Source organism: Carassius auratus, chromosome 39, assembly GCF_003368295.1.
Source record: "Carassius auratus strain Wakin chromosome 39, ASM336829v1, whole genome shotgun sequence".
Taxonomy (NCBI): domain Eukaryota; kingdom Metazoa; phylum Chordata; class Actinopteri; order Cypriniformes; family Cyprinidae; genus Carassius; species Carassius auratus.
The window spans coordinates 2,865,311-2,886,372 of NC_039281.1; the positions used below are offsets into that span (position 1 = coordinate 2,865,311).

The window sequence follows — 21,062 nt, forward strand, 5'->3', positions numbered from 1 at the left end:
TTTATATACATATCTACATAGTTTTATTAATTCTTGTTTTAGCTACAATATTAAATTACATTAACATGAGAATTTTGCCTTGTCAATTAGCTAAAATAAGTTGTTTTATATTTTAAGTAATGGTAATGTTTTTGTGATGGTTTTTAGTTTTAGTTAACTATAATACTGGTAACTAAACTACTCTTTCATGACAAATCTGCATCGCTTGTCATCTGGGCCTCAAGAGTCAGAAATGGTGGTTCTTTTCGCACTGAGAACTTCCTGGCCCTAAAATGTGCATTTCTTCTTCCTGTCAGGTAATCAGAGCAGAATGGGGAGCAGTTACTACAGTGGAGGGAGCTGGGGGTCCATGGGAATGAACAGGGAATGAACCTTCATTTGGACAGTGTCCTCTTTCATTTGTTTTTTCTTTGTTCCTTGCTCCCTTCTAAGTTGTTTGGACCTGTACACAGGAAAACTTCTTTTTCCTTTTGACATGGTTGAAAGAAAATCCTAACTAGAGGTAGTAATTTATGTTAGAGAAACTCTTTATTTGCTGAAATGTGACAGCCCTTGATCCAGACTGGAGAGGTGCCTGTTAATCTGTTTTTACATTCGAGCATTAAAGAGGTGTTTTTGTTTCCTCACAGCAGGACCCTATGGGCCTTTCACTCTGTCGGAATTTTCTCCATATAGTGGACTTCTATGGTGCTGTGAGTTTGAACTTCCAAAATGCAGTTTGACTGCAGCTTCAAATGGCTCTAAACCCCAGCCGAGAAAGAAAGGTCTTATCTAGCGAAACAATCCAATTATTTTCCAAAAAATAAAAAAAACATTATATACTTTTTTTGACATCAAATGCTTGTGCAAATGCTAGGTCTGCAAGGACTGTGCACTCCGGTTCATGACAGCTATCGAAAACTCCTATTTTATCCTCCAACTTCAAAATCGTCCTAAATCGCTGGATTACCTATATATATATATATATATATATATATATATATATATATATATATATATATATATATATATATATATATATAAGGGCGTTTGACTAATTTGTAAACACTAGGTCGGTATTTCTGCTGAGAAAATGTGATGGGATTTTTTCGACATACCCTAACAGTTTCGAACGAGGCTCCACCGAGTATGCATGTCCATTGCAGAGCTAAAACGTATACACATTTTCATTTTTGGAAAATTATATCTGTATATTTTTGTTCTGGAAGTGAACTACTCCTTTAATGTTTAATCTAAACCGGTAGCTGAAAGAGAGTGTTTAAGTTTAGAAGAAAAATATTTGTTTAATTATTTTAAAGCATGGTGGGAAGGTGACAGGCTTCATTAAGATGCTTGTAACTCTTTGCATTCGCTTTTTTCCCATGCAATGTGTCAGCTGTGATTTCAGATTAGTGGACAAATTGTCTGATGCGTCATGGCTTCACAGATGGATGAATAGTTTGAGGCAGTGTTTATTAAACCGTACACAATTCTATAAAATCTTCAGAAACTTCATTAAAGCTTCATGAACAGAACAGGAGACAAAAGAAGGTACAACACAGGAAACTGTCATACAATCTAAAATAGAAATTTTGTATTCCGAGAGCCTTAAAAAGTTGTATAAAAATGTTTTTTTGACTGGCATTAGCAAAAAAAGTTTTGCATACTATAAATGTAATTTCACCTTTGGACAACGAAAATTCACTTACAGACTTTTGAGCGTCATTCATGATATCAGCAGAACAAAGGTGTTCATAAAAACGTTGTTCAACTCATATATAAGAATGGTTGTATGAATGATCAACGTTTCCTTTCAACTTTAAACAGGAACTGATCCCACTTTTTTTTTACCTTTGATAGTGGTGTGTTTTTGTATGACATGCACAGATTAAATGCACAAAAAATTAGTGATAATTTGTGATAAAGATTACAATTTAGAAATGCTATGCTCCTTAATTATTCAAATTAAAACTGAACACTTACCAGAATTTACAAAATCATTACAAACTTAATTCGGTCCTATTTTGAAATATGAATCCTCTGTATTCACTCTTGATGAACCACTGAAAGGCTTATATGTGTTAGTGCTCTCCCTAAAATGGAGACTATCATTATAAATACAATCAGATTAATGTTAGTTTCTAATTCTCCTAGCATTTTCCTGTCAAAGAAACTTTGCATATGATTTTGCAACAATCAAATGTCTCAGTCAAACGGAAACCAGCGGTGCCACAAGAAATGTATGTGTAAGTGTTATAAACAAGGAGACTGAGAGTTTGATTAATACAGGTGGCCTGTAGTTTCAGCAGATATGTTGAGTGCTGTCAGGATCTGATGGAGCTCCTCTGGAGCAGAAGGCAATGGCAGACGTCACATACGCGGACAGGTTTGGGGTACGAGGGCAGAGCCAGCTCATTACTGGAGCAGCTGTTGCAGTAGATGTCTCCACAGTTCCTGCAATGGTGCTTCAAACAGAAAAAATGAGTACAGTTACTTTCCAAAGGACTGAGCTATAGTGACTGACAGAGTGGAGCATCACTCACTTTTCTCCGAGAGATTGAGAATTCTTTTTGGCACTGCTTGCACTGTGTAGCTTCATCGTCTTTCAGCCAGGCATGACCCTGGAAAACAAATACGACAATCATAATTATTATCAAAATTTATATATTTTAGCAATTTTAACAAAAATATTTTTTGTCTATTTTATTACACCTTTGCCATGCACTATTATGATGGTGAGATATCACAACAACCGTGTACGAAAAGTTACAAAGCAAAGTATAAAACAAAAAAGAAATATTTGGCAAACAATACTAACAAGGGATCTTTAGATTTGCAATGCAAATGGACACAAAAAAGGTAAACTTATGAAGCTCTTTTACCTTCAAGGCTTTGTTGACCTCTTTGAAGTCCTCCATCTTGAGTTTGGATCTGAAAGCAGCATTTTAGTTCAAGACATCTAGCGTGTGATATCAAGTCACATTTATTCATATAGCACTTTATACAGTTTCAGAGCAGAATTAGTTATGAAATGAAAACGTTCTAAATGGACAATAGCATCATTACTCAGCTGAAGTCAGTTGAGTGTGGATTCAATTCAGTTTAAAAAGACTGTCAGTGTTGTTCAACAATTATAACACAAACTCAATTCAGCTACAAAGCAGCTCTACAGAAGGCAGCTGTCATTCTCCAGAAATATCAGAAGAACGAGAGTGGAGGAGTCTTACTGGCTGAGATGAAGGCCCATCTCCTGTAGAGCCTGCTCCTGCTCCTCACACAGCTGCTGGAGCTGTTTCTTCTCCTGTCGAAGATCAAGCAGCTCCTGTGGAAACAAAGGCAGTCATTTATTAACACCATAATACATAAACTTCTGACTGTACTGGTTAGTTTCCTGGCTGAAGCTGCAGAATATCTGACCGTCTGCAGGCCCTGCAGCTGCTGCAGTTGTGTGCGCAGCTCTGCGCTGTTGTCCTGTTCTCTGTGTAGCTCCCTCTGCAGGCTCTGACGCTGCTCTTTCTCCACACTAAGCTCCGACTCCAGGCCTGCCCTGAAAAGAGAGCCACAACAACATTCAAAAATAAAAAAAATAAAAATCTTTATGACCCCCCCCCTCACAATTTTTTTTTAGCTTGTTACTCCCATTTAAAAAAAATTGGTAACACTTTAGTACACGGTTCAATTCACACTTATAACTAGTTTCTTATTAGCATGTATATTATTAACATATTGGCTGTTTATTAGTGCTTATAAAGTACATTTAATGCATGACATCCATAATCCTACCCAATACCCTAAACTTAACAACTACCTTATAAACTATTAATAAGCAGCAAACAAGGAGTTAATTGAGGCAAAAGTCATAGTTAATGGTTAGTAAATGGTGAGAATTGGACCCTAAAATATATTTTTTTACTTAAATTTGATCAAAAATTAATTTTTAGAGAACAAAAAAAAAGTGTGAGAATACATTATTTATTTTATTTGTTTTTTTTTTTTTATTAATGCAATTTCTTTAAAAAATCATTTTAATGCAGGAACAGATTTCTAAAGTGATGATAACAGTAAACGTAAACCCAAAACAAATGCTTCACAGTTGTATTAAATTTAAAGAGATAATTCACAAAACAAAATGAAAATTTTGGCATCATTTACGCACCCTCTCCTTGTTCCAAACCTGTATGAGTTTCTTTTGCTGAACACACAAGAAGCTATTTTGAATAATGTTAGTTTACAGTAGCCAATGACTTCTATTATCATTTTTTTTTACCCCACAACATGGAACTGTTTGGTTACCAACATTCTTCAAAACATCATTTTTTGTGTGTTCAACAGCTGAAAGAAATGCATACATGTTTGGAACAACTTGAATGTGTATGAGAACTAATGACAAAATGTACACTTATGTGTATATTCCCCTTTCAAAATATCAATCTTCTAGAAGCTCGATTTACACTACCTGAGTGTGTCGAGGTCAGTGAGACGCTTCTGCAGAGCATTCACTTTCCCCTTCATCTCCGATCTCAGCTCATTCTGGCTTTCATCCGTGTTTTTGAGCACATTTTCTGAATTTTGAAGCCTAAGGTGCAAATACTCATGTTTATTACGTTTAGAAAAAGTACAAATCAATTCATACATCTCTCTGATGTCCATGTTGTTTCAAACCATTATGAATTATTTCCTACATTCTTCCAAAGACCATAAGGAAAAGATAGTCATACAGGTTTGGGTAAATGATCAGTTATTTTGGGTGAATTATTCCTTGAATTGTTCTGGCACCTCTGCTCTAGTTCCTTCATGGCTGCTTCCATCTGAATCATCTTCTTTTCAAGTCGTTCCATGTCCTCCTCTTTTTTCTGGGCCACTCGGTCAGACTCCTTGTGGGTTAAACGAGAAGACTTAAGTTTCAATTGCTTACAGGTAATCCTATTCCACTCACGTTGTATAGATAATCAGATGTAACACCTGTGCTTTGTTGAACATCTGTAAGTTGAGATTCTTGACTTGATCTAGTTGTTGTCGCAGTGCGACCAGCGCGTCTTGTTTCTCATGAGTGTCCTTTTCCAGGAGTTTCATGGCGACCTCCATTTCCTGCTTCAAACCGATCTGCAGCTCCAGCTCCTTTTGCAGCTCCTGATTCGCCAAACAGTTCACGCAGATATTTTGACTGGCTCCATAAAATACTAGATTTACATGAATGCATTCTGTTTGAAAATGTTGTCATCATTTACTCAACCTCAAGTTGTTCCAAGCCTCTACGAGTTTCTTTCTTTGAGCTTAAAAAGAATATATTTTGAAGAATGTGGGTTACCAAACAGCTTCTGGGCCCAAATTATTATTATTATTTTTTTTCACACTATGGAAGTAAATTGGGACCAGCAACTGTTTGGTTACCCACATTCTTCGAAATATATTTTGTTGTCTAACAGAAGAAAGAATCAACATGAGGGCGAGTATATTTTCTTGTTTGAGTGAACTATCCCTTTAATATTATGCAATACAATCCAGACTGAAAATGGTAAATTATTTTACATTTAGAGCTGAATTATTTTACATTCTTACCTGCCGGATTCTTTTCTCTTCCTTGTACTGCTTCCAAACTACACTGTACATTTCATCCAAACCCTGCCGCGTCTGTCGATATGTTTCTAGCTCTAACTGACTATCTTGCAGAGTCACCTAAAAGCAATCCAAAGTGAGTAAAATTTTGTTTAGTAAAAAAATAAAACTTGCCGGACGGCAGGTAACATTATTTTGGAAAGACAAAATACGGCATGCTTTTATTAATTAGTAATAAACCAACATCCAGGCCTATGTTTGGCCATTTAAGTCTTGGCTTAAGATGTTCCAAAATTCTTCTAGCAAATGTTCCAGCGAATAGTGGATGCAGATTTTTTCAAATTATTATACATACAAATTGTTTTTGCAATCTAACATTTCTGTTGCAAATCCCACCTCCTCTTTCCTCTGACTAGTTTGGAGAATGTTAGCATTTTCTTGTTTAAGTTGCTCCTGCTCTTCACGCAGAGCGTTGATTCTGTCTGTGGCTGCTGTAAGCTATACACAAAAGACATCAAATAACTATATTTTCCCATTTGAATCCTGTATTTAATAATGTGCATGACTTATCAGCAAGAAATTAAAATATGCAAAACATAAGGTCATAATAAAGTCCATAAAAATCACCTCCTCGATGAGTTTGCTGTTGGTCTTCTCCAGCGAGTCCATCTTGGCCTGAAGATCCGTCACCGTGCAGCTCAGATGGCGGTTCAGTTCTTCTATGTAGTGCTTCTGGTCAAGAATGGCTGTCATTTTTGAATCACTGTCAGCGGTTAAAGAATCAGAAAAAGCCCACATTACTAAACTAGAAGTATAGTAATACTTCTAATACTTGTTTCTAGCCATGTAACAAGTGATTCAATGCTTGATCTTTGCTAAATGATCACCAACTCACTCTTGTGTGGTCTCAGTTGCTTGAGGATCCTTTAGATACATTGAGAAGTCAATGACGCCCACCTGCAGAAACAAAGTCAGTGTACAGCGTCACTGTCAAGGAGCACATCTGATAACATACTTTGGATGGCTACATGTTTCACCTGGGAATCTAGATCCTCTCCTTTCACACACAGATTGGCATCGATCACATTCAGACCCACCAGCATCCCTACGATTACAGTCCCCTCCTCCTCCATTATAAGAGCCCCAGGCTCATAAAACTCCCTGAATTTACATTGGGAAGCCCAGAATTCATTAGCAGTACAGTACTGTATTTTGTATGATTTTAAAGAAAGTCTGTAGAAGAGTCTAAATATTAAAGATCATTTTTCTATCATTTAATTGCTCTTACCCAAGAAGGTCTTTTCTATTTATAAGCTCTTTCATGTAGTCTGCAATTTTTTTCTGCATTAGAGCCAGATGCAGCCATGCTCGAGCTCGCCCGAGGCCTGTCCTGAAACAACACAGAACTTCATGCAGACCAAATCATGCTCTTCTCTTACACGGTTTCAAACAGGGTATTAAATCCAAGACAAATGCCTTCGAAGGGAGCCTACTTGATTCCAGGCATATCCCGCACACTGGTGGAAATGTCAGCTGACTCAGGGCACAGTTTCTCTATCAACTCCAGAGGAGCCCAGATAGACTTGTTCTGACCAATGAAAGTCTTCTTCACTGCACAGGAGGAGAGACATGCACATGCAGGATTTAGGCCATAAAATTGGTTAATTCCACAAAACTGGTCATGCTGCATCTGCAAAATCAGAACAAATAAATAAGAATTTATTCCCTCACATCTCACCTTTTAACCCATGTTTTAGGCAGTGCTCCAGAACTACAAAGAACTGCTGCAGAGGTGGATATTGAGAGTCCAGCGTGCGGCCGAGACTGAGGGAGGACTGGATCAGAACCTTAATGCTGAGCTTCATCATGCTGAGGAGGTTTGACCTCTCCACCACCGTGGGATCCTTCACAGCTGGACAACACAGATGCATGAACACTAACACATCCTGTGGCATCTGCAGGACTAATCGGCTCACTGTCGCTTAGTGTAACTGGTGAGGCAGTGTAATTAAGTGTAAATGCATAACAAAGACTTAAGTATTAAAGTAACTTAATAACGATTAAAGAGTCTTCAAATGAATTTGAGGGGAAGTTACTGCTGGAGAAAAAAATATTCGGCGTCAGGAAGCGGGTGCATTTATTTCTTTCATGTATGCTGTAACAGTCAACACAATTATATCACATCTTGCAATTATACCACAAAATAAGCCAAAGATGTACAGTACAGACCAAAAGTTTGGACACACCTTCTCATTCAAAGAGTTTTCTTTATTTTATTGACTATGAAAATTGTAGAGTCACACTGAAGGCATCAAGGGCTATTTGACCAAGAAGGAGAGTGATGGGGTGCTGCACCAGAGACCTGCCCTCCACAGTCACCAGACCTGAACCCAATCGAGATGGTTTAGGGGTGAGCTGGACCGCAGACAGAAGACAAAAGGGCCAACAAGTGCTAAGCATCTCTCGGGGAACTCCTTCCAGACTGTTGGAAGACCATTTCAGGTGACTACCTCTTGAAGCTCATCAAGAGAAGGCCAAGAGTGTGCAAAGCAGTAATCAAAGCAAAAGGTGGCTACTTTGAAGAACCTACAATATGACATATTTTCAGTTGTTTCATACTTTTTTGTTATGCATATAATTCCATATATAACTCCACATGTGTTAATTCATAGTTTTGATGCCTTCAGTGTGAATCTACAATTTTCATATTCATGAAAATAAAGAAAACTCTTTGAATGAGAAGGTGTGTCCAAACTTTTGGTCTGTACTGTAGGTTACTAAAATGTTCTACACCATATAGTTTTGGCTGTATTAAGTCATTTATTATACTCACGAAATCCTAATCACAATGGATAATGGCCAGATAGTGGTCGCAAGGATTGAGCTCATGAATACACTAACCTGTGTGATGCAATCACTTGGACCTTTAAATTATTTTGAATGGTGCACTTACAGATCTCGGTTACAACAAAGCTGCACTGTTTGGTGGAACAATGCTGTTATCAAAAGATAACATCATGGTTATTTGTCATTTATGATAGTACAGAATATTTCATTTATTAATATATCATAGTATTTATATAGCAGCTGACATAACATTTCAAGCAAGTTTCCGCAGTGTTCTGTAGTTTGGCATGTCATATTTTTTTATATTTATACTTTCAATATGCTATATAATTTTTTACCCATGCAGTTTCATATTTCTCATCAAGAAAATACGCACGCAATTTTATTTTCTCATGTCAGGCATGACAGGGTTTTCAGACTGGGGTCTTGCACCCCAGTGAGATGCAAGGGAGAGCTGGGAGTCCCCAGAAAAGTTTAGAAAATAAATGTGTAAGAAAATAATTAAATAAAATTAACATATGATTAAAGTAAATTTAAAAAGATTGTTTTTATTAAAAAGTAACAACAAATACAATAAACTACATTTATTATTTTTATTAAATAAAAATACATAAGAATTACACAATTTGAAAGTCGATTAAAATGGGCTAAATAACAAATAATTAAAATAATTAATTTATTATAAATAATTAAATACTGAAAAAAAAAGATAATACCCAGCCAAGTTTAATAAGTTGAAAAAAGATATAATGGAACTATAACTAAATACTTATCACACAATATACTGCCCATATTTTTATTTTAATATTAACTGCTATCAGACCAAAACTGGGTATTTATTCAAGGCCGCAGTTAGCTGACATCTAAAAGACTGAAAACCTACAAGATATAACACTACATGCGCTATCTGTAGTTTCCCACGGGGCTATTTAAGTAAACATCAAAAAAATATATTGTATATAATATTTATACATTTATTTAAACTTTATGGTAAAAATACACACCTTCCATTATACATTAGTGCCTATCTGAACGTGAAATGTTCATGTTGAATTAAAAAAAAGTTCACGTCCATGACGTACCAATTTACGTTGTGGGTGCAGGATTAAAAAACTACTGTGCACGTATATTTATATACAATATAGTGGCAATACCATGATAGCATTTCCAAAAATATGGAAATATCGTTGTACTTTTTGTTAATTCTGTTATTGACTACTTGTCCTAGTAAGTAGGGCGCAGTCAGTTAACTTCTTCTCCCTATATTTAAATATTCTAGTGATGAGCAGGTGTCATACCTCCTGTCTTCAGGGGGTCTGAGGTGTCAGGGCTGTGTTGTGATGTGTCAGATCCCTTTAACCCCGCGCTGTAGTGATTCACTCCACTGCTCAGCGTCTCTGTCGCTTTACGAGCAAACGACAAAATCGGCCCCGACCAGGAGCTGTCTGCCCGTTTGTCCTTCTGGACCTCGTCGGCCACATCATTCTGATCAGGTTCCGTAGCCTCGGTTTCTTCTTCTTTTGCAGGAACGTCTTCGCATTCAACTTTCGTGTTTGGATCCTCGTCCGCCATGTTTACTTGTCAAAACATGTGACTCGAAAGACCAGAGCAATCGATTTTGATCGCTTAGGGGAGATATATCGATCGTCAAACGAACGAATTATTTCAAAACATAGGTCTGTATTTAAAAATCAGTTTTAATAAATTAGAAAGATTATTAATTACATGAATTTACATTAAATACAATCAAATTATATGTAAAACAGATTTTATTTTTACAATAATTACAACTAGATTGAAAAACGTACCCACACACGGACAGACATAGTATAAACCTTTTAAAGGTTAACAATTTTAAAATGAATGTTTTTTTTTGTTTGTTTTGTTTTTTTTTGCTTGGCCTCTCTATGTACGAGGTTCGTGTTTCCACTAGATGGCAGTAAGGAACGGTATTTTGCTTATTTAAATGGTGAAACATTGACCATACCGTTCAATGTGTGGTGTATCCAAAATCAGGGAAAGACTTTTTTTTCTTTTGTGTGTGTGTGTGTGTGTGTGTGTGTGTGTGTGTAACACTATGTGTGATTATGAAATAATGCATTCGTGGTTAAGGATGTCCAGGATTAAAAATAATTAAGGATAACTGATTTGTTAGATTTCAACCCATGATCAATTTAATGTTTGTTCATACATCTTCTCATTCATTTAATCACATAATTAGTCAAAATCTGAATCTGTTTTATTTGCTTCAATACAGGTGTTTTGAACCATAACTTTCATTAAAACATTCATATCATTATCATATGAAAATGTTAAATGTTAGCCTGACTGTTTTAAATACAATGGTAGTTTATTAATGAAATAAGTTAAAATTGTATCTACCTACTTTACTAATGCCATAATATACACTTTGTTAAAAAAATATGGGAGATATTATGAAATGCCGAAAGTGAAGTTAGCTAGGGGGAAAAAATTACTCCATCAATATTAAATAAATGGAAAAGAAAATAAAAATGATAAAGACAAAAGCACCCTTTGTGCTCCATTCAAAAAGTCTTGCGTTATTAATTGTTTACAGGGCAGATGATCACAGGTGAGTGTAGATCTTTAGCATAGTAGGAGGGTTAAAATGGAAAAAGTAGAAAGAGGTATAGACCAATAAAACAGCTTATAAAACATCAAAGGATTTTATCTTGATAAACAAGGGGGCGTGGCCACAGTTATATTTAAATAGCTGTCACTGAGACGCGGCTGATTTTTTAACCTTGACGCACGAGAGACGCTCACAGTAACAAAGTAACACCCGAAGACACGAAGTAACGATCTACGCTGGCTCCAAAGGAATTAACAGAGCGGGAAGGATTTTATTTTTAACAGCTGAATCTATCGTCGTCATTAAAAGAAGGGAAAATATGAAGTTTTTAACTGTTTTGCGTCTTTTCGCCGTTACCTTTGGTGAGTATCACTGACAGACCATGGCTTGTTGCTGAAGGGTGTCGCATTACAACCCTGTGCTAGTTTTATATTATGTATAAAATTACTTTTCTGATTGAAAAACAAAAAAGCTTAGTTTTTACTATTAGATTCTGTTGAAATTCATAACATGACGTTTCATATTCAACAGACCTTTACCATTGAAAACTTCAGATTTGCCAGTGAATCTATTAATGGTCAACAATGTAATTCAGTCATTCTGTTTTAAGAATATTTTGGGATAGATTTATTTTTGTCTCATGCGTTCATTCGTTAGCTCAGTGTCTGTGCATGCGAAATGTTTGTAAACGAGTCCCTTTGCACCCTCTAGGGGCTTTAGGTAATGCACAACCTATTACTAGTAAACCAAAAAAAAACATGCTTATTTGAATGTCAGCCTCGAGATAAAAATAAGATTAAAAAAATTAGAACTGAGACCAGTTTATTTACAATGTAGTCAGCAATCTACTGCATAAACATAATCAATCAATCAGCCTGACTGATTAATTTTTAATGTCTATTCACTCTGTTTTCCCATTCAGTGGCTGTCACATCAGTGAGCGGTGCGTCAATAGAGCGGTTTGAAAGTGAGAGGCCTGCACAGACAGCTGTAATTGATCTTTTGGAGGCACTGAATGAGAAGAGAGCTACCGTGGACAACAAGCAAGTGGAGTATGAGGAGGAAGACGAGTATTACGATGACTATGAACAGGAAGATGAGTTTTCAGGGGCTTACGAGGGGCCATTAGGTAATCTCAAGTGACTTACAACAGAGGCGCATAAGCAATTTGTCACAGATTTTATTTCCATTTCTGCTGTAGCTTTTTAGTGTGAATAACTCTGCATTTCCTCTTCTTACCCACCAAAACAGTTGCATTTTCAAGAAAACCCAAAGACCCAAGTGCAGTTTTAAATGCAGAGAAACTTGAAGGCTCGAAGAGGAACGGGTTTGAAGGAAAGAAGGGAAAAGGAAAGGGAAAAGGCAAGAAAAGGAATCCATGTCTAAAAAAGTACAAGGACTTTTGTATCCACGGAACCTGCCAGTATCTCAGGGACTTAAAGAGGCCCTCCTGCATGTAAGCGCTTCCTTTAAACCAGTTCTCCTGTAACTTTTGTTACTGTTTTATCGTTTAATTGTTTAAGAGAACCAATGGGTTTGTTTCTCCCAGTTGTGACTCAGACTACTCAGGAGAGCGATGTCACCTTTTCTCCCTGGAGCTAAAGAAGAATGGCGAGGTGTATAGCCGCACGACGGCCCTTGCTGTGGTGGCTGTGGTTCTCTCTTCATTATGTCTCACCATCATTGGACTGATGCTGGCACTCCGGTTTGTATTTAATCTCGCCCTTTAAATCCTAGAAGCAATTAGTATCTGCAGTTTATCATAATGTCAATATTTTTGTCATTTTAGGTTTCACAAGCAAGGTGCATATAATGTGGAAAATGAGGAGAAAGTTAAACTGGGAGCCGCCCCACACCACTAAACGAGACCGGAGAGAATGGTGAGTGAAGTCATCCATCCGTACATACTGCATAAAGTCATCTAACATGATTTGATTCAATTGCCTGACATATGCGTGCTTGTTTTATTTCAGGGCAACCGTGTGGAAATTCTACCTCAAAATGAAGTGGCAAAGTTGAATGTTGTGAGGATCAGCGGGCACAGCGTGCTGGGAGAGGAGGATAGAGTGACCGCATTTGTTTGGCAAGAGTAGTGGCACCTCCGTGAAGGGCCTGACTCATGGATGACTCGCTAAATGGATCGCAGAAGACCTCAAAACCTGCCACGAACTGGAACTCTGATAGACAGACCGACTCGGTCAGGAAGTTACACCGAGCTGTTCAATACGGAACGAGAAGGAACTCTTCGGGGTTGGGAATCTAGTTTGAGTTTTCGAGGCAAGGTTTTTTCTAGTACTGAAGAAGCTCTGCCTGAAAAAAGTATTCTTACACATAAGATGTTTTGTTCATGTCTTGTGCACTGTGTATTTAATCGTTGCTGGCTATGCTATAATTTATTTATTTATGTATATATATCTATTAATATTTATTTAAATTTAGACCAACCTTGTCCAGCCCTAACACACTGGCAACATATTTGAAAGCCTCTTTGTTGTATGTTGATGTAATATTTTATTTATTAAAAGCAATAGTAGTCGGTCTCTATTCAGTAAGTGAGAACTGAACAATGGCATACTGAAAATTTAAATAATAGTTTATTACAATGGTATGCATTTTGATATTTTTTTTTAATGTGTAAATCTCAGTGTTAGAATGTAGATTTCAGCAAACTTTCTGAACAGTCATATTTCAAGGTTTTTTTTTTTTTTTTTTTGGCCAGTAAAACACCAATACTGTTATTGAACTGTGCAAATTAAGAAATGTGAATTATTAGTCAATTGTCTATTTATTTAATTTCAGAACCCTGCCCCATATATTACATTGTATGTATGGAGTATTTTAAAATGCTCAGACAAGAAATTAAGGCAAATAATAAAATCTCTTTATATTAAAGACCAGGTTATTGTAATTATTTTAAAGCACATTATTTTCCCAAGGAGGAAGATTCCAGTGTGATGCAATGAGTCATTTCCTCATGAGAGCAGTTCGGACCGGTTTCCCATTTTGAAGATATTTTTGAAAACTGGAATAGCAACACACAAACTGTAACGTCTAAATTTTGGCATAAAAAAAGTCTAGTCCGCCTCCTTTCAATTCCAAAGATGTCTTTCATGTGACATGCACCTGTATCCTGAGCATGTGATCTGAATTGTGGCCATTTTACATCGATAATAAACACTTTCACAAACACACCCATCACTTGCAAATTCTCACCTTGCATTATCTGCTTGCATCAACATGAAATTGCACTTCCTTGACAGAAAATTGCAATACTTGTGCATTTGGTCACGCCTTCAGAATTTTATACTCCTAATGACCAAAATTTCTTCTCCTGATCTATAAAACCGGACCCATGGCAGACTTAAAAGAGGAACACACACAAAAGAGCTCATTTTCTTCTGCTATTTGAAGTTGCTCTCAGATCTTTTGCTGGTTTTTATAACCTTTGACCTTCACTGTTTCAAACCAATGTTTAAACGTCTGTGGCAAACCACTTCCACAAAATGCATTAACAAGCTCAGCTTGTTCCGCACAGCTCCTGTCTGCTTGAATGAATGAATCATGCTGTTTGGTTGTAAAGCTCCGGTTGGGTGACATTATTCATATAGGGGCATCTGAAGAAATGCTTTCCGAGTCTGAACTTTATCATTTTATTTTTATTGTTTTATACTCACTGAAGTTCTCTCAGCTTTGGGTAATTGGATACAGTGTGGTCAGCTGACCGATCTGGCAGGGGATAAGGGTAGCTCATCACACGCTGGGTGGCCGACAGCCCTCTTTTAGGAATGACATCATTCTCATACTTTATGAGATATCAAATCTAACTCTGCCACATCTGGTGGGAATTCTTTACATATGGGTTTGGGACACACCCTGGCAGTATGTCAAGCTTAAAGTTCATAATTCAGGAAGATTATGATGACATACTAAAGCAGAACCGATCCATCCACTGAACCCAGTTTCTTCAAGCTTCTTTTCTGTATTTTTGTCTCCTAATGGAGTTTAGGTTCTTTGCAACTGCTACTTTGGCTTGTTTAATTCGTTTTTTATTTATTTTTTTTTATCATGTTTTACATGAAAATACTATGTCATAGTCACCATGTCACTGTTTCTAAATAATTAATTGTAAAAAATACTAGCAAAGTGAATTTCTTTCTTACGCGATCACTACACTGAAGCTTTTGTATGAGAACAAAACTTGAACTCATTTGAGCTGGATGATGAAAATATTGTAGAGCTGCTTTATAGATTAATTAATTTTGTTTCATAACTGATGAATTTGGCAACATCAACACTGTTCACAGAGCACGATTTTGCTTAAAAAAAAGAGGAATGAGGAAAATGCAATGGAAAACTGTGTGAACGCTAGCTCCCTTTCAAATGGTCACTCCCATTGCATCAACACTCTTATGGGGAAACTCCTGTTTATTCTGATAATGAAGCCTGATTTGTTTGTTTGTTTGTTTGTTTGAAGTTTGTGTAGCTGCACGAACCAATGGTGTGTCATCCCACCAAAAGGCGAGGAGCTGACCACTATATAAGTCAAGCCAAGTCAAGTTACCTTTATTTATTTGGTGCTTTATAAAATACAGATTGTGCAAAAGAAGCTTTACCGTGTTAAATTGGAAAAATGTGTACTGATAGTGCAAGAGGACAATAAAGTCAGTTCATTGCTGAATTAGTGATGTCATCACCCAGCACAGTTCAGTCTCATCCTCAATCTCAGGCATCTGAATTACTCACTTATAAGATGGCCGTTCAAGATTTTAACTTTGAAACAAATTCTTGCGCATGTATGTCCTGAGGACTTCTGTCAGTGGATCTGAAAGATGCTTACTTTCACATACAGATAGCCCCACATAACAGACAGTCCTTTAGATTTGCATTTGAGGAAGTGGCCTATCAGTACACAGTCCTGCCATTTGGACTGTCCATGGCCCCAAACAATGTGCATAGACGTGACTGTTTCCCCTCTGAGACAGATGGGAATCCATATTTTGGACTACCTTAATGACTGGCTTGTTTTAGCCAGGTTAGAATGGGAACTCATCATTCACAGGTTGCTGCTGCTCAGCAACCTGGACCAACCATGTCTCAGAGCCAGAGTGGTCTTTCTGGAGACAGGTATTGATTCTGCCCAAGTGCAGGCATGGATTATGCCAGAACAGTCCCTGACTGTTGAGCAACTAGTGGTGTCATTCAAATTAGGGACTTCACATCCCCTCAGGGCTTTCCTGAGTATGCTCTGCCTCATGTCGACCACCTTCTCTGTGATTCCTCTGGTCCTGCTCAACATTCGAGGCCCCTTCAGTACTGGCTCAAAACCCATGTCCCATCCCACGCATGGAACCTGTGATGTTTTCAACTCAGGCTAACCTACAAATGCTTCAAAGCCATGGCCCCTTGGAAAATCTCTCACCTGTCTCAATCAGGCATCCCATTGGGACTGACCTCCAGAAGGAAGGTGGTCACAACAGATGCCTCCAACTCAGGTTAGGGAACTGAGGGCAGACCGGGGTCCGGCTCCTGGTCGAACCTTTAGCAGCGCAACTGCCTCGAGATGATGGCGGTTTTTCTGTCCATAAAAAAGCCTTCCTTCCAACCTTAAGGGGGAACCAAGTCCTGTCGGTTCGAGCAACATGATGGTGGTAGCCTTCTGTAGTTCCTAACGTAACCTCGGTTCCCTGAGATAAAGGAACGAGTGTTGCGTAGGCTGCCATGCTATAAGGCTGCATGCAAATTGATGACTGTCACTTCAGTAGAAAGATTCAGATTAAATGGCTCTCAGAGCTGAGTAATGTAGAGGTAGGCTCCTCCCATTTTGGCGAGTTAAAGTGCCATTGGTTCATGCAGCTGTACGAATGTGAACAAATCAGGCTTCAGCATCAGAGTAAACAGGAGTTTCCCCATAATTGTGTCAATGCTATGCTCGTTCCCTTATCCCAGGGAACCGAAGCAATGTTTGTATCCAGAGGATTTTTCCATTTCACAGCCCTTCTTTTCCATTGTTTTCCTACATTAATACACACTAGATGAACATATTTGACCGTTGTGCTTGCATCTCGCAGGGACTGGCCATTTATTTTCATTTTTTTAATGGATTTGGTTTGGTTCAGATCTGGCTAAAAACCTAGGAGTAGTTCGCAAAAGTAGGTTTTTTAAAAAAAAAAAGTGAAATATCAGAAAAATCAAATCTGCTTTGAAACAATCTATGTTGTATAAAGCGTTATATATAGGCTAGGTAACTTGATCTGACATACACTCAGACATTTCGTGTTGTGGCTCTGCCTTTAAGACATCTCCACTAGTTGTGTAAGATGACTCAGTTGAGTAGCATTTATTGTTTGATGGTAAAAACCTGCCTTTTCTCAAAACTTATTTGTTGAGCAAGGTGTTTCCTGCTGTAACAATGGCTCATTTCCATTGTACAATGGAAGTGCGCACACTGACAGTTGGGGATCTCATTAGGCCACCAGAATGTGTTAGACTAAAGGTTTTTTATACATATCTTGAGAATGTGTTGTGTCTTAGGTGTTTGTTTTCACTCACTCACCTGTGTTGAGCAGGGTGTGCGTGCTGTGTATTAATGACTCTCTGGCAGCACAGAAGAGCAGCTGCTGCAGATTTGGACACACTGTCACTCTACCAGTAAAACATAAGCTCTGATGGATGAGCTGTCGACAGAGCCATTGTGATTCAATGCTGAAGGTGCCTAAAGAGCAGAGTAAAATACTCATTCACTATTTACAGCTCAAAAGGAATCTAGTCTGAACATTTGCAGAATTTTGGCTCAAAAACTTATAGTAGCAAGAATATAAACTACATGCCATAATGTTAGGGAGATGTAGGTGGTTTGGGAAAAAAAAGGGTAAAAAAAAAAATTGCATGTTTTTCTGCTACAGTGGACAGATTAAGAACATTTTAAACCAATCTGGTTTTGATGTTACTTGTTGTCAGTTATTTTTAAATAGTTTGTGTGTGTGTATGAGTATGTATGTGTGTGTGTGTGTGTGTGTGTGTGTGTGTGTGTATATATATTTATATACAAAATTCTAAATGGCTGACAAAAATAAAAACGTAGCTCAGGGATATTTACTATTATCATATTGCAAAGGACAGATGAGTAATTATTTAAAAATAACTTATTTTTGAGGAAAAAACTCATTATAAGGTAATGATGAAAAAATATTCTATATATAATACATAATATATATGTTAATAAGGGTTTCGAAAGGCATATCACAAACACCACTAAATATAATAATTATTATTATTAAATGTTAGATTATTATTATCATTAAACATTATAGATGACATTATTATAATTGTAATATTTATATAATTTTTATATAGATATAATACATATTCATATAATATATAATTATTAATGTCTTATTATTCATAGCGCATGGTAATCTGAGGGGATGGACACATGGCCAGGGATTATGGATATGAATTGAATGTTTACAGTGGTCACACTTCTAATGTCTCATGGTTTAACTCTAAATAAACATCAACTGTATGATGCACCATCTATCTTTCTTCTAGAGAGCCAGCAGTCCACTTCATCTTCTGTCCTGTTGGCTCACATGAGCTGCCATTAGATTCTTTCACTGTGACCTCATGGTTCTGGACAGACACTTGTATATCTTTATCACGTTATTAAATTCTCACCCGTCTATTTAGATCCCCTGGAGGGTCCGAGCAGGATTGTATGTCAAATGTGAGGAGAGGATATGATAACGCTGGGTGGAGCCGAGATGGGACAAAATGACTAAGAAGCCAGCTCTTTTTTGCTCCAGCTCCTGCACAAACAAATTCAGTTGCTTTTTCAGTGGATGCTATCAATAACCATTGGGAATCTGATGGTGTTCCAGGGCTGTGGCTTGTGTTGAGCATTGCCTTTTTTACCACATTGCAGAATTCAGTCAGAAGGGAGGGATGTCTTGCACTTGACTCACACATTTAAACAAGAGCCTCCACCCCCCTCACAGCCTCCCATTTCCGGTGAATGCGGTTGGGCAGGATTAGGCTAAAGCGTGCATGCCTTTCTGCCAGAATGACTCTTCCATGAGCCACTGTTTTGCAGAGCATGCTGACTTTAAATGGTTACCCAGGTTATGTCTTTCTGAAAATGTCACATTAGGTGCCAGTTATGGCTGAATTACACAAAGTGATTGCAACTTATACCTCACTACTAACAATATTAAAAACAAGATAGAAAAAAATGCACTTACAATGGAAGCTAATGGGGCAAGTACACAATGAATGGCATCACATTTTGTAAGAAACACACAACACAAGACTATCCCTTTAAGAAGCCTGAATCAGGTGCTAAAAAGACCAGTCTCACGCTCTGATTTGTGTGTTGTCTGGTTTCTGAACAGCATGCCACAGAGAGGTGGGAGTTGTGGTCAGGGCCAGAGGAATGCTACGAGGGGATTTTTCATATGGTGAGCTCACTGCTCTCTTGTAAAAGCTTTGCTTTACAACAAAGACAGACGTAGCAATGGCAAGAATCATCAACATGCTTTATAAGGAGTGATCCATTCTTTTAATATTAGAATATTGTACCCAACCCTGTTCAAAAGACCAGCACACACATGTGTTTTGGTTTTTACAGCAATGCATTATTGTCTTTATCAGTTTTCTGTCACGTTTTGCAGTAAAATGTCCTTAAAATGCTTCCTCAATTTACAACATTACACTTCTACAGTAAGTAAAACGCCCCTTCCAGTCCCAAAAACCTCAACTTTCAACCTTCCATCGTAATTTGACCACAAACTCAGATCCCAGAGTCATCGACTTTAATGTCACATCACAGGGTTTTGGCATTTCTTCCAGGCGTGAATAAAAGCCTGGCTCGGAGCACTTCAAAGTATTTTTTCTGTGTGCTCCACATTTCTTACTCTTTTGAAAGCTGATCGGATAGAAATATGAAAAACGGTTTATTGCTAACAGTCACTTAGACCAGATAGATCATTAAAATCTTTGTGGTGAGCGCTGATTACTCAGCCATTTCCCCCGGTGACTGTGTAAGCGTGAGTCAGAGCACCCAGTCTAAGTGTCTCCATGTGAAACCTCTTCCTCTCGGTGGCCCCCTGTTGTGTTTTCCCAGGTTGACATGCAGATGAGTGCCCCCAGGGACAATGAAATGATGTAGGCTTATATGGGTCTGGCCCATCATCAATGAAATCGTATCAAACCTTCACCACATCAGGCAAATGTTACGCTGATGACCTTGCATGTTCTGTGAGTCAGCAGACAATATAACTGAGTGAATCTGAAACACAACTGAATCACAGCTACACACAATTAAGCTGCAGTTGACTGTGCAAATACAAAATAAACATGGTTTGAGCAGCAATACCGACACCGACTCCATTACTAGATAAATGTTGAGGCTCCATCCTTTCTAAATCTGGATCTGCAGTTATGATCCACACATCATAAAAGCTCTAAACATAGACCTGTGAATGTGCCATGGTTTATATTCAGATATTGGACCCGTGTGTGTTATCTGACAGCTTGACCCACAAAAATATCTACTTGTGACTGTCTTTCTGGGGTCTAATTCATGTTCTGCACAAATCTAAGCCCATCGCACCATGGAATAAAATAAATAAATAAAGGTAATTGCAATTTTTTTCCAGAATCCAGAAATTTTCTAACAATTCTGAGAAAAAAAAAAAAGAATTGTGAGATATAAATTTAGAATTCTGACTATTTGTCTCTTACAATTTCAAGTTTTCAGAATTTTGGATTTTTACTTTACAGTTTAGTCTTTTTTCCCTCAAAATTTCCTCGCAATTCTTTCTTTTTCTGCCAAAGAATAATAATTTAATTTTCATTTTTGGACTTTTTATCTCAGGAATGCAAGTTTACATCTCTCAATTCTGACAATTGTCTTGAAATTCTGAATGGAAAAAAGTAAAAATTGTGCAATAACAATTCAGATTTGCAAGATATAAACTCGCAATTCTGTGTTGAATTTTGTACTATTATTTTTTTTTATCCCATGGCGAAGACAGGCTTCAATACAAATCTGAAGACATAAGCTTTCACAAACCATTTAGTTTACGTCATA

The 21,062-nt window shown here is 37.4% G+C and overlaps 2 protein-coding genes across 3 annotated transcripts; one reads left to right on the forward strand and one right to left on the reverse strand.

Annotated features, from left to right (window-relative positions):
- Positions 1 to 1,433: 1,433 nt before the first annotated feature.
- Positions 1,434 to 9,989, reverse strand: LOC113057674 (RUN and FYVE domain-containing protein 1-like). 2 transcript variants are annotated; one of them, XM_026225131.1, is made up of 17 exons: positions 9,681 to 9,989; positions 7,274 to 7,447; positions 7,029 to 7,146; positions 6,824 to 6,925; positions 6,573 to 6,696; positions 6,431 to 6,492; positions 6,163 to 6,298; positions 5,932 to 6,033; positions 5,539 to 5,655; positions 4,942 to 5,109; positions 4,756 to 4,853; positions 4,436 to 4,555; positions 3,397 to 3,526; positions 3,207 to 3,301; positions 2,862 to 2,910; positions 2,523 to 2,600; positions 1,434 to 2,444 (listed from the first exon to the last, which is right to left on the reverse strand). In XM_026225131.1, exons 1-17 carry the CDS (start codon positions 9,952 to 9,954, stop codon positions 2,304 to 2,306), a joined length of 2,088 nt encoding a protein of 695 aa, XP_026080916.1. In that variant the 5' UTR covers positions 9,955 to 9,989; the 3' UTR covers positions 1,434 to 2,303. The 2 variants fall into 2 exon arrangements, with proteins under 2 accessions (XP_026080916.1, XP_026080917.1); XM_026225132.1 differs by lacking the exons at positions 1,434 to 2,444; positions 2,523 to 2,600; positions 2,862 to 2,910; positions 3,207 to 3,301; positions 3,397 to 3,526 and having other exon boundaries at positions 4,527 to 4,664.
- A 1,140-nt stretch (positions 9,990 to 11,129) lies between these two features.
- Positions 11,130 to 13,872, forward strand: LOC113057675 (proheparin-binding EGF-like growth factor). Its single transcript, XM_026225133.1, has 6 exons — positions 11,130 to 11,337; positions 11,898 to 12,104; positions 12,227 to 12,431; positions 12,525 to 12,680; positions 12,765 to 12,855; positions 12,949 to 13,872. The coding sequence occupies exons 1-5, from the start codon at positions 11,295 to 11,297 to the stop codon at positions 12,835 to 12,837; spliced, it is 684 nt and encodes a 227-aa protein (XP_026080918.1). The 5' UTR covers positions 11,130 to 11,294; the 3' UTR covers positions 12,838 to 12,855; positions 12,949 to 13,872.
- The last annotated feature ends 7,190 nt before the right edge of the window (positions 13,873 to 21,062 follow it).